Source organism: Micropterus salmoides, unplaced genomic scaffold, assembly GCF_014851395.1.
Source record: "Micropterus salmoides isolate LMB-PRFRI ecotype aquatic unplaced genomic scaffold, ASM1485139v1 Ms_hic_scaffold_17, whole genome shotgun sequence".
NCBI classification, from domain to species: Eukaryota; Metazoa; Chordata; class Actinopteri; order Centrarchiformes; family Centrarchidae; genus Micropterus; species Micropterus salmoides.
The window spans coordinates 21168383-21182905 of NW_024040817.1; the positions used below are offsets into that span (position 1 = coordinate 21168383).

The 14523-nt window shown below is 40.1% G+C and overlaps 1 protein-coding gene across 1 annotated transcript; it reads left to right on the top strand.

Moving 5' to 3' along the window:
* Nucleotides 1–2615: 2615 nt before the first annotated feature.
* hepacam2 (HEPACAM family member 2) lies at nucleotides 2616–12941 on the top strand. The gene is made up of 9 exons (XM_038725703.1): nucleotides 2616–2816; nucleotides 6567–6923; nucleotides 7012–7299; nucleotides 9748–10047; nucleotides 10731–10856; nucleotides 11269–11290; nucleotides 11396–11430; nucleotides 11831–11904; nucleotides 12023–12941. The coding sequence occupies exons 1-9, from the start codon at nucleotides 2759–2761 to the stop codon at nucleotides 12131–12133; spliced, it is 1371 nt and encodes a 456-aa protein (XP_038581631.1). The 5' UTR covers nucleotides 2616–2758; the 3' UTR covers nucleotides 12134–12941.
* The last annotated feature ends 1582 nt before the right edge of the window (nucleotides 12942–14523 follow it).

Genomic DNA, 14523 nt, shown 5'->3' on the forward strand with positions numbered 1-14523 from the left:
AGGGACCTTATAACACGACAACACAGCTACAGCTATCCTTTGTTCCACATTTCAGCAGACTAAGGAAGAAGTATGCATGGGAGCCTACAGTATATCACAGTGGGCCACTGACACCCTATGTGGCCCCACTGTAACGACTGCTCCAGATACGCATACACACGCACATACACACACGTGTGCCAATAGTGTGGCCTTGATGTGGGCTGGTGTGCTGAGTCTGCTCTGAGTGTCTGCAGCTGGAGGCCAAGGCTGCTAGAGGAGAGGGGGAATGAAAGAGGAGGAGAGGAAGGATTGAGCAGAGAAGGAGAAGAAGATATTGGAGTAGAGGAGAGGACAGACACAGAAACAGAGAAAATTATAATAATTCATCACTTTTAAGAAAGTGATTTAGTACCACAAGAATAAAGAGAACAGGATAATATAATGAGGATGAGGTGGAGGAGTAGGAGGCGACGGGAGGTAAAACTGGTAAAGACTGCGTAGCAACACTCACAGACATGGGCTGGGAGGCTGAAAATGGAAAATGTGACATGTTTTAGCACAGCAAGAGGGCCCCCATTTGAGGCTGTGTGTGTGTGGGCGTGTCACTCTGCTACCGTGTCCTGGTTTTGGTAGGGCAGTCCAAAAAGGCCATCACAGGCCATTCCATACTGTAATGTAACTTACTGTACAATGCCAGATTAATAAAATCCACAAAATATGTCAGATAGCTCCCAGTGGTTGTTTCATTCATAATAACAGTCATTCATATTAATATAAGGAAGGGCATGGACAGGGACAGGGTTCGGGGACCAAATCACTCAGTCAGTCCAAAATCACTAACTAAGAAGACATGTGAAAACTTCTGTCATAACTGTACACCCAAACTGCTGTCAAGGACGTTTGTGTATTGAACAATGGCTATTGATATTATCTTGACCCTTTTTGGTTGTCAAGTCAGAAGGTCACAATGTAAGCCACAGTATCCCAACCCTGCCATTACCTAAGCTCTGTTTGTCTTTCTCAACATCCCCCAGTCTTATGACAATATGCTGTTCCCTTTTGAATGAAAATACACCCTTCTTGAAACTTCTTCTTGAAACACAGCCATAATGTAACCTGTGACAAGTAGTTGTGAATAGACATTGCTTCGACAGTATTTTTTAAAAAATTTTTTACTGACATTGCTTTAAACAGTCACAAAACCAAACAATTTTAGCAGCCACTGTCACAGAGCCATGCAATGTAAATAGTTAGTAGTAATAGTTACAAATGAACCCTTAAACCTTTTGTAGCCTGCTGCAGAGCTCACTTTATAAATCCATTGGCTAAACTGTGTCTAATAGATGATGCACTGACCCCATCTAAAGGTGAGGTGGAAACTTGCAGGTTGCAGATTTTATAGTCCATCCATCCATCCATCCATCGTCAACCGCTCATCCTGCGTACAGGGTCGCGGGGGATTTTATAGTCCTTCTAGTTTAAAACATTGCTTCTGCTTCCATCTGCTTGTGTGGACCAAAACTGATTTTGCAGAACATGAATAGATGTGTTTCAAATTTGCAGAATCATGTGTCTGGGCTGACAAATACTGAATTAGTGTGATAAAACATCAGTTTTAACCATTAAGCATTGTCCTTAGGCTAAATGGGCATCCCATGAAGTACTTTGCACCAGAGAAAATAATCAATTTATTTAATGGTGCCATCACCAAACTAGGCACTCATTTATACAACCTACAATGGCCTAATTCATTCACTGTGCAGTTCAGTCCCAAGTTTCACCACATCCTTTCAGGGGATGACCATGCAGAAATAAAAGTCTATTGAACAAGTTACTGTGGGATGTTTAAATAGTGAGCGTGTTCAACATGTGACTATTTGCTTTGAGACAAACGTTTTACTGGCTATGGCTCTGAACATATCTATTGCCAGCATTGATTACAACATAAAATAATTTGAGAAAAATAATCAGAGTGGATGCTGTCCCATTTCATGGATTGTTGTGGCATCTGTAGCACAAAAATATAGAGCCCTTTCCCCTCATGGGAAAATTAAATCTACTAAACAGACTGAGAAAGTAAAACACACATCGGTTGTGACACAGGGTATATCTCTCTGATCGCGATGAGAGTCTGTCTGCTGAATGCATTTCAAAGGTCAGTGATACATGCAGTGTCAAAACAACATTCCGTAGTCAGTTTTAACCGAGTATCAGTCTTTTTGTCGTCAAGTGCAAAATCATTACAGACATAGTGGCTGATTGCTCACTGTTGTGTCCACTGAAATCTCTGTAACTTGACCAAACTGTGTGAGACATTGGCAGTTAAAAGCTCTCTGTCTGTGATTTCTTTGTTTCACAGCCTGAGGGACTGAAGCAGCAGACAGCTGGTGTATTATAATGTAAAGAAACAGTTTCTATTCTGCTACTATCCTTGTTTTACAGTTTAATGTCTCCGTTTCTCTGCGACAGAGTGAAACCCTCAGCCTGAGGGCATCTGTGTGTGTGTGTGAAAGTGTGAGGACCATACTGTGCTGTCTCTCTGCCAGGCGGACCTCTTATTCCTTTTGGTGTCACATGGGAGGGGCCTGGGTGTATGCAGGCTAAAGCTAGCTCCTCTCATTTCCCTGGCAAATGTTGTCACCACAACCAGTCACAATTCTCTCCTCCTCCTCCTCCTCCTGCACCTCTTCCTCTTCCACTCCTCTCCTTCTTCCTACATCCCTTACTCCCTGTCTGCCTGTCAGAAGTCTCACATATCCCTAGAGGATAAGATGCCATGGAGGCCACAGGAAGAATAGCGCTTTACTTCTGCTCTGCTCTCTTCATTCTAACAGGTGAGCGTTACATTGTCGTAGAGGGATGTTTGGCTTGAGTTGTCAGGGTTGCGTTGGTGCAGCTATAGCAGTTGCTGTGGTTGCTGTGTTTGTTTGGGTAAGTTGAGGAAGTTTGTTTTGTTGTGCGCAGCAACAAAATGTTCACTGAAACCTTGTGAAATGTGTTGTCTTTGAAGGGTTCGGGTCCGAGAAGATTTTAAAACAACTGCAACAACAACAAAAAATCATCCCTTTTTGCACAATAACTGTGTGTTTTTGTATTTAAGCCAAACTTTGCATCCTAATTTTGTAACATTTTGTCCTAAAACGCAAGTTGGTGTAAGTACTTCAACCACAGCCTTTTTCCATGTAAGTCTGAGTCTTTAAAGTGTCCCTTTTAGAGTCTATCTCGGTTTGTTTTGCATGTCCTTTCCATAGTCACCACCGTGTGACTTTACAGGATTAGTTGTAAGTTGAGGCATGAGCAGAGGGTCAGTGGAAAGAAGAAGTGACTCCAGCCACAGCTCTGTGACTCAGTGATTACAGACATGTACCAATATGAGCAGATAAACGTAACAGTCCCTAAGACATGGACTATCCTCCTGCTTTGATGAATGTATCATCAACCTCCTTTAAGATTTGTCTAATCTGAAAGAGGAGAGAAGATGGTGGCATTTGGACACGCACCAGGACACTTTATTTAGTATCAAAACAACTCATGTGTCTGTGTGTGTGAGGGTGATAAGAGGCAGGTGCTTGTGGTTCTATGCACATGGTCAATGTGTGTGTGTGTGTGTGTGTGTGCTATAGTGTGTGCATGATCACTAAATGAAGATATCCTCTCGCCTCAAAGGCCAGTGTCAGTGTAATCTCCTCAGTATAACCACCAATAGCCGTGTTGTTTGGGGACAACAGAGAAGGAGCGGGCTCAGCACACTCCCCCTCATTCTGCCTTTTTCATCTCATCTGGTGTAAACACAGGCACACTTCTGCTTCTGACAACACACACACACACACACACACACAGAAACTGGCCTACAGGCTCGTAAGAGTGAAACATGTCGAGGGGATGTGTGCTCTGCATGTATCATTTAGGACACAACACCAGACACACAACAATCAATTGTGATGAGCGACATGGGCAGCAGTCCCCAGAGACCTGGCTGACACCAGCTGGACGCCCCCAAGGGGGAAGTGTGGTCAGAGTGGGAGTGGGTGACAAAGATAAAAAGAGATTTAGGTAGAACTGTGAGGGAAAATATGGCTTTAGAATGAGAGAACAAATCTCATTTTCAGCAATCAATCAAGATTTGATTGGATGAGATCTAACACACTTAAGATGAGTTTATTGAGTTTTTTTTTTGTTGCACCATGTAAGGATGAAATGATCAGATAGCAAATTAACAGTCTTTCCTGAATATCTCCCCAAAGTAATTTCTGTAATGCTGTAACAGAGAAAGAGGAGACAGACAGTCAGAAGTGGGACCAAGGGACACAAGCAAGAGAGAAGTGAGATGTTTTAGTTAGTTTCTTTCACAGTAGCACTGCCTACTCACATGCTGCTCAACCTGGCGTTGAAACACAGCGCCTTACTTTTTATCTTAAAACTGTCAAAAATACCCAACAATGAAGTTTCAAAAGTTCCTGTCAAATAAAACCGTCCGGTCATAGCTCTCACATAATAGTAACTTTCAGTGGAGACGACAATGACTGCAGAAAAAGCTCCTTCAGTCTTTGGTGCTTTTATTCCACGATGTTTTCAGCTACCAAAGAATAAACTACAGCAAGCCACTGCTTTAACAAGCAGCAAGGTGCAATAGATAAACATTTATCTAGTTACTTCAGACAGCCCAAGTGTTTGTTTTGGGACAAGCTGGGATCAAAGAGGCAGGCTTTGTCCTTGTCTGACAACAATGACACTTCTTTAGTGTCAATATTAACTTACTGCCGTTTCAGGACCTGCGCAATCGAAGACTAGGATGTAGATTATGAGATTAGACAGGGGGGAAAAACGGTTTTGCTTTCATATTGTTGCCCTTATCATAACTAGCAATGTTTTTCTAATATCGATATATTGTAATTCATGATGTAGCAAATATATACAAAATCAATTTAACTTTTCATTAAAATATGCTGTAATTAGTAATTTGGAATGAATAATTTTGTAAAATTATAACACAATATGGACATATAATCACAACAGTCGATAAGTGCTAATATAATAATATATAATAATTAATGCCATAAAGTAGCATTAATATGTGCCATACCTTGCAATCCATATTAAATCAATTTTTATCTGCATTATGGTTGTTGTGTTTTGTCTAGTTATTTTTCAGTGTTGGTGAAGTGGTGTACTTGACTAGACCAATATATTAGTGTACAGTATGTGTATGCCCTACATTGAGATAAATATCAATGTTGGGTTTTAAATTAAAGCTGCATTAATCCAGATTTTTATTGTAACAACAGACAAAATAACTACATGTAATGTGAATTATCACCCAGCTTTGCAGTCTCCCATCTACAGTATGTTTTAGAGTCTTTCAGCTCATTGTTTTGCTTTTAAATACCTGGAACTTAATGTTTTGGTTCACTCTCACCGCTCTGATCGGCATCATTTCCAGATCCAACAGGCAGTTTTCAGTGCCGTTATAAAAGTTTACTATACTCTGCCGGCTCAGCACCAACAAGCAGACAGACAGCAGCTGGCTGGTGAACACAGTGGATTATTTAGCAGCTAAAGAGCCAGATATTTCACTCAGGAGTTGGTGGAGATCAAAACAGAGCTAAAAGGAAAGTGAAACAAAACTCCAAATGAATGATAATATTGTTTCATGTTTAAATAAGCAACTGCTTGATAACACATTATCTATATCAGAGGTTTTCAAAGTCTGAGACTGATCCCATAGACACTCATCATTTGAACCAAAATAGCCTATACAAACAGCTGTTTGACATAACTTTTGACTACACCAAATAGTTTTAAAAAAAGCTCTGTCCTAAGGCATTTATTAGTTTCTGACTTTGATGGGGGGGAAAACAGTTCCCCCAAACTACTCTCTGAACTCACACACTTGTAGGCTATTCTATGTGATCTCCTTTTGATAACTAATAAATAAGTAATGTAATATTGTTTCACTTCCATTCACTGAGCCTCCCATGAAACTGCTTAGAGACCCCCACCTCACACTTTGAAAACCCCTGATCTATATCATCTTGATAAGGTGATAATATGTCATTGTAGTGTTAACAGCTTGTTGCTCTGTAGTGTCCAAAAAGTAAATTATTGCAGGTTGAAATTTCAAATAGCTTTTTTTTTTTTATCACCATCCAGTAGTCCTTTCCATTAACTACAAGAGGACATTCTTGCAATGGCTTTTTTGCAAGTGAAACTGCAGGTGTGTCATTCTACCTGAACAAGCTGTCAACCCACCTAAAATAATTATATAGTATGGGTTTATTGAGAAACACTGAATTTAAAAAAATATTGGGATTGGATATTGGTTACCTAAATCTTGGTCTGTATCATTCTCCAAACCCATATTTCTTATTTTTATTTTAGGGAGAAAGGAACAGAAACACATTCAGTAACTAACTCTTTAAAAATATAGCATACTGTTCATCCCTAAAATGTTTCTGAAACAAGTTTTATATTAGTAATGTCTTTAATGGGAAATCCAAAAAGTCACCCTACAGCGATGTGCATTAACTCCCTTCTTTTCCCTCCTTCTCCTTCCCCTCTTTCTCATGCCATCTCCACCAACTCAGATGTAAGCTCTGAGTTCATCCACATCCCTTCCTTGGTACATCATGGTATTGAAGGGAAGGCCCTTCACTTGTCTGTTGAGACTCGCTTCCCGTTGGATGAAGTTGAGATCCAGGGAACGTGGTCACACACCAGGCCGAGCGGCACCAGAGCCACGTTGGTGACGTTTACCAAAGAGGCCAAAATAACTGACATGACGTACCGCAACCACCTCATCTTTAGAGAACCAAATCTTTCTTTGCAAATCCCGGAGTTAAACCAGGACGATGAGGGGGATTACCAGCTGAACCTCAACATAAAGTTTAACAAGACAGGACTGCTTATCAAGGAGAAGCGAACTGTGCATGTCACAGTGGATGGTGAGTGTTGTTCAGTCTTGATGTCCAGTTTGATGTCATTTATGGACTCAGCCCTAAATTTTCCAACATTTCTTGTTTTTTCCCTTAGTCCCTGTGTCCACTCCAGTCATAGAGAAGAGCCCATCATATGCAGTTGTGGAGGACAAGGCAAACGTAACCTGGACTTGTTCTGTCGAGAGAGGAACAAGAGTTGTGTTCCAATGGCTAAGGGACAACATCGCACTAGATCCCAGTGACAGATACCACTTCTCCCAAAACAATGCAACATTGTTAATCAGCCCTGTGAGAAAAGAGGACAAGGGAACTTACCGCTGTGTTGCCAGCAACCCTGTCAGCCAGGGTAGGCACAGCAGGGCCGTGGAACTCAATGTCTATTGTGAGTAGATATGTCCATCTATATTCTCCTGCACCTACCCTGCACTATGACCACCTGAAACTGCATGTCTAGTTCTCAATTATTTCCCAGAGAATTGCAGTGTGGGTCATTTCCTGTCAGAATGTAATGTGTTTTAGTGTTTTATAATATAAGTAGACAGATGTTGACACCTCATAGCCAGCAGCTTCTTAAGCTTAGAAGGTCTGGCATAACAAAATTTGGCTCACTGTTGTCATTAAAAAAAAGAAAAGAACCAGAAACCAGATAACCAGAAAAATGACAAAAATAAGTCCTCAATGCTGGGCTAATATTATAGGGAGTGCAACCAGATTTTCTTTTACCTACCTGGTTACCAAAATCTCTAACATGGCAGGATCAAATGACCTTCATTTACAAGCTGTTGTCAACTTGTGACATGGCAGGATAAACCTCAATGAACCAAACACAGAAATACCATAAAGTTAACATTAGAGTCAAAGAAAAGTGAAGTAAGTATGATTTATTTGATAGAAGTCGTTTTATTTTGGCACACACTGAGACCACTTTCAGTTAAGTTTCAATTATTACAGTTTTTCAAGTTACAAATTATCTCCCCAAACATTGGTTTACAGTGTATTTGTCACAAAGTTCCTGTACCAATACCAATAGCCTACGTATAATACATCTATTTATGTATTTTCGCTTATGCACACCCTTTGCTCTGTTCCACCGGGGGTATTAGGTCATATGTAAATGTGTGAGATCAGACTACTTTCTGAGAACTGGAAACACATGCATGTTATGGGATAGTATTTGCATGGGAGCACAGGTCACAGTGCTCCTCTGTTCTCCCATAACGTGTGTAGAACTGGCCTTGTTTTGTGAGTCTGAGGTTGCACCCAAAATGTAAACAACTTTCCCTGAATTCATTTGCAAAACTGTATGGATGGGACACAAGGATGTTAGTACAATTTCTATGACATGTATAACTTCCTTAATTTTTTCCCATCCCGTCAGTCAGTGTGCTCGAACAGTGGCTATGTTAATAAACTTGGCACAGAGAACTGCTACACTAGTTAATTTAGTATTGTCATCATTTTTGTTTGCATATATGCATGGAGCATGCTTGTGTTAGCATTCAGTAGCATCCTGCAGAAAGCAATGATCCACTATTGTCAGTTAAAATACAACTTTCAGTTCACCATGTTAAGTACATTAATGTTTATGTATGACTGACTATGAATCATGTCTCATACACATTAAAACTGACGTTTACAGGGTTCCAGTTATTTGGGAGCCAGTGGGAGCTCAGCTCCCATAAGGATGGTCTGAGCTCCCATGGAAGTAGTAAAATCATGCATCTGTGGAAGTCTCTAATTCATTTATCAACAACCATTATTTTGAATCACAAATAATGTATTTTTTATTGTAATTAGTACCTACTATTATTTAAATTAAACAAGATAAACAGACTTAAATGAACACTAGAAAAGTGTGTTTATCAACTATGCTGCGCATGGCATGACTGCACTTCTCCACCATCAGCCACTATCGTGCGCACAGATTTGACTGAACAGGCTGAGGCCGCGACCCGCGAAAATGAACTCAGTTGTATTCTAGCCTACTGTATTGACTGCAGCTTATTTATTTAGTATTATTGGCTTTTTGATGCATCCTCCAATTAGTAGGCTACAGCCCTACAAATGATATTATGTTTGCTACTGTGTGCAAGCAGTGCGTAAAATAATAACACTTTAATATTACCATAAAGGGTGGAATTGCGGTCTCTCCTTGAGCAATAGTCTTTGATGGCATTTTTCAGGCGATTGAAACATAACTGATGCCTAGTGTGAGTAGGGCTACATCCTGTTGCACAGACATCTGGGGCAAGTAGTGGACTGCTGTGTGTGTTTGTGCTTTGGCATGTGTGTGAGAGAGGGAAATGTTGAAACACTTAATATGCAATGATCCCCCCCACCCGTAACGTTAAGTAGTATATTAGAGACCCCCACAAAGCTCAGATTATAACTCAAACCCTGGAAGTTTATATTAACAGACAGGATCCCTCTTAACTGCCAGCTCATGTTAACGGTCTTTTGTGGTCATAATAAAATCTTATGACCTTATTTTTAGCAAATTTTGACCAAATTAAATCATTTTCAGAAGATTTTTTTTCATTATAACGCAGCTTATGTACAAGAACCATTTTTTTCATATGTTGTTATAGCATCTCTACCAGAGCTGTTTTGTTTGTTTACTGACTTGTTCAAGAATGTCCCAACTTTAAATTGTGAAAGGCAAGAACTGGCCCGCCAGGGCCTATGACCCTGTAGTCAAAATCTTTTGGCCGCTGCTGCCCCTTGATGTATTAAGATAAGACAATTCATAGTAAAGTAATTGCTTAGTATAATAACCACCATGTCAGCAGCAAACTGTCATGTTTCCCTGACTCACTGTTGGCTCCTGCAGATGGCCCCTACAACCTGGAGGTGAACTCGGGCCAGGGCCTGCGGACAGGAGAAGTGTTCACCATCAACCCTGGAGAGCTGGTCTTCTTCGAATGCCAGGCTGATTCCAACCCGCCCAACAGCTACGTCTGGATCTCTAAGAGCCACAACGGCACCCAGGTCATCACTGAGGGCCCGCGGCTGGAGGTGCTCTCCTACAGACTGGCCCAGGCTGAAGAGTACCTGTGCCGTGCCTTCAACAACGTGACGCAGAAGCAGGACGAGGCCCAGTTTACTCTGGTGGTGGCCAGCTTAGGAACAGGTGGGTTGAGGGTGGAACATGGCGAGAGGGAGCAGAGCGTAGGTGGGTTTTAGGAGTCCTCTGAGATAAACACTCCGCAAACAGTCTGTCATGCCAAAAGCAGAAGAGGTTGATGAGATATATCTTGACAATGACAACCACCAGGGCCAGCTTTGGAAACAGTTGGGTAGATAAAAAAAAACATAGGTGAAGCAGTGTGTGCACCACAGGTGGAAAGCGAAAGCAGCTTATGGATATAACATGAAATATACATGGCTATTATGAAACTTGTGCTTTATCTCTGTTGCTAGGTTCCAGTACCTGCAGCCTGTATTAAAGTTCAGTGGCTGGGAAAGTAAACAGTGTATAACAGCTGTTGTATTTGTTGACTAAGTTTTATAGCATGGGGAGTTTCTGTGTGCCAGATGCGACATTGAAATGTTGTCTTGGTGATACTGAGAAAGGCTCACTGATACTGGCTATGATTTAAAATGCTGTTTATTGAGTCAACAGAAGTCATGAGCGCATCCATGTTTTATTGACATCAAAATTTCTTATGAACCTTTCCAAACCATCCTCTGATGACTAACCTTTTAATAAGACTAGTCATGCTAGCTGATGCTTAACTGGTTGTTATTAACAGGTTCTCCATCTTGGCTAAAAATGAGTGTTAATATCAGTGTCCGTCCTGTATTGGTTTACAGGGAAAGAGAAGCACACCCAGGAAGGCAGCTCTGTATCTCCTCTGGCAGCCATTACCGTCTGCTCTTTGTTCGTCATCGGCTGTATGCTGCTGTTCTTCCTCAGGAGAACCTGCCATCCCAAGAGAGGTTAGATAATGTCATATTGCTTCTATAACAGAAGTGGATTTCTTACAGCATTTTTTATTAACCCTCACAGTCAGTCCTGTAACCCGTTTAACATGTTCCATGTTTGATATCTGCATGCCTGAATGCTGAAGAAGTCATTCCAACGTTCCTCAGATTTACATGGAACATTATGGGAACATGACAAAGGATAATGTATGATCCGCAGTTCTACGGTTAGGCATAACACTAACGGCTCACTGCATGAGATCTCTTCCATGTTGAAGTTAGTCATAAATGTAAATAGCTTGCAAATGTCAGTCAGACTGAAGGTAACCAAGGCAAAGTCACTACTGCATTTAAATCAGTCATGGTAAGATTTAGAATTTCTGTATTTGTCAATAATTATTTCCCTCTGTCTCTTGGTCTCCAACAGTGCTTATGAGCATTTACAACAGGTAAGAGCCTTGAATATGAAATTAATACAGACATTGACCTTAGGGTTTTTTGTATACATAGTGTATGTGCTTCTGCTAACAGCTTTATTTGCCTGTTCTTGGCAGACCACTTTCAGAGCAGAAACGACCACATCGTTCAGGTAAGCTACTGCTTGTTAACAGACGCATTGACCTGCTTATACTGTCAAACACTGCAGCCATGAAAGAAACCCACATTGTAGAGTATGCCTTACATCACGTTTACACATACAGTATGTTACATCATCTTTTTGAGTTGATTATCTGGATGAACAGGGAATTGGTTTTCCATTAAAGTGATTAAAGTGTCGTTCCTAACAAACAGGCTTGAGATAAGATGAGCCTAAAGCTGAAAAGTAAACAGAGTCAGAATGTCATATATTCTGACTGAAAAGCAGGTCTTAGTTTAAATGGCATATTTATGTTTATCATGTTACAGTAAAGTTTTATTCAGATAGCAATAGCAATGCACTCGCTGTAACCTAAGTGTTGGTCTGATATTAAAACCTATGCATCAATAAGGTCACGAGGACGCAACAGAAGACTTTGGCATCTACGAGTTTGTCTCCATACCTGGGAAAATGGAATCTGCACAGGTATTTAACATGTTGTACATTCAAATGGCATTTGGTGATAACACAGCAAGAATTTCAAGCTTTTGTCTGTTGAAAAGTTTGGGTGTAGTTTTAATTTTCACATGAAACTGTCCTGCAGGCATCATGCAGATCTCTGGCTCGTCTGGAGTCAGTTCAGGATATGCACACCACCATCTACGATGTGATCAGACATGTTCCTGAAACCCCAAGTCACAGTTTGCTTAAGTAAAGTCGAGCTTGAGAGTTGAAACATAACTCACAGTCATTTCACTTGAAGACTCCTGTGTAGCTTTATTCTCTTAAGGCCCTGAAACACTGGCTTTGGTGGCCCACTTTTTGCACAGGGGATGAAGGAGAATTGTGTGAGTACACAACCTGATCGTGCACTGTTATTGTCCAGAGAATGGGACAGATGTTAAAATGTCTTTTGTTATAATTATCGTGAGATGAAAGTGTATGTGTTTTTTAATGTGTAACTGAAGTTTAAACTGTTTGGCCTTTTCCGTTAAAAACTGAAGATCAATGGGATCTTCATATTAAACCAAGCAAATTAGAAGAAACCATTTTGGGTAGGTAAAAGTTTTTGAAATTCTTACCTACCCAACCTTGATTAGGCTATTTAAAATATATTTTAATTTTAAAAACCAAGGTTTTTTTTTATTTTCATTTCAATAATACATTCCTGGCAAAGAGAGTCTGTTTTTGTGAGAATAGTGTTATAATGAATTGATTTCTTGTATGAAATATATATAAGTGTAAATATTGTACATGGATTATAATGCAGATTCTTTATACTTAATCTATTTCTATGTTTTGCTCTATTTATTCCTATAGAAACACTTAAACCTGTTTCCCCAACATATGCTCTCTCTCTCTCTCTCTCTCTCTCTATATATATATCATTTCATTCATATATATATATATATGAATAAAATGCTGAAATAAGGAAAATGATGAATGATTCATAAATTATTGTACAGTTGGCATTCACATGTTGTTTTGTACTTTTATTAAAGATATAACTGTTTACTATTTCATTTTAAAATAAGTGTTTGTTGCCTACAACTGGACGAAGACAGTGTGCTTCATTCTTCTATATCTGAATTTATATTTGTTCTTCTTTCATAGAATGGCAGTAGTGGTCAGGGCTTGAAATGAACAACCACAGATCCTGGGGAAAAAACTAAATAGCTGAAGCCAGCAAAGATGTCAGTTGCTCAACTGCTTCACAGTCAGTCTTTGTCTCATGTCTTGGCTGTGATCTTGCTACTCACAAGTGTTTGAGTTGTATTTGTTGTCTTAAAATTGCTGCAGAGAGCTTGTTTCTCTCCGCCTCGTTGTATTAGTATGCTGTGTACCTGGCTTGATGTGGAGACAGGCAGCAACAGACGGATGGTTCAGCATGTGGCAGAGTGCCCTCCACCTGCTCCTGCTGACACCTTGTCACGAGTAGATAAAAATGTGTGTGTGTGTGTGTGTGTGTGTGTGTGTGTGTGAAAGAGAGAAGGGGTAGAGGAATAAAGAGGAAAGCGATACAGAAGAGTGTGGAGAGAACCAGGGACAAAAAATGTTTTGTTAAGAAAATAGAGGTCAAAATTGTATCTGTAATGACAACATATCACTTAAAGGCAGCAGTCTGCTTTGTGCTATGATTCAGAATATAATCAAAACATTGTGTTGTCTCCATTATCACGCCTGTGCTGAGTGTTTCCATTTAAATTCATCTCAAATGTTGTTGAACAAAAAATGTCCAAATTCAAATTCAAGCTAGTTGACCTAGTATTGAAACTTTTTAACTCTGAAAATTTAAACATTTGAAATGATAATTGCATTGTTTCCAAAGAAAGTTGATGAGTTTGAAGGGTTTTCACAAATAAATTACACTACGGTGGGAATGATTATTTTACAATAGTGCTGCGCCACCAAAACAAATTATTGTGCTAGTATGTTTTTGAGGATAATAAATTGTCAAGTTCTGAACCTCATACTGAGTCATAAAGTGCTGATTATCATGATGCTGTCCTGCATAACAACAAGCACTTTACTGAATCTAACTCTAATTATAGCTCATGAACTGACCGACTGAGTGTGCTATGTCTTTGTGGTGGCATCTCCGGGTAGGGGTTGCCATCTGTTCTGTCTCAGTGTATACTTTATGGGAGGTGCCGCACTGTGGATGACTGCCTAAAGAACAACAGTAGAGAAAATTCACCTAAGGAGATCAACCTCACCTTCATTTGACTGGGAAATAGCCTGGGGCATCATTAACCAGGAACTAAAGCTCACAGTGCCTGCTGTCTCCTGCATGCTGCTTGCTTTTAACCAAGCACTGCTCAAAATAACACCCAAAGGGGCAGTTACAAAGCAGGCTGAATGGGTCTGCATGCACTGTTTTTGTAATTATTTTTAAACAGTTCACAATGCAGAGCCAGGTCTAATTGCTTGGCAGAGATGGAGCTACATGGCACTGAGCTGTGGATGGCAATACGTGATGACATCTCATGCACACAAAAGTAAATGCCGTTCGCCAAATAATGCAGCCACACACAAAATATATTAACACATAGTTATATATTGTTAACCTTAACCTGTTTGAGACCAAATTATATGTATTTAATT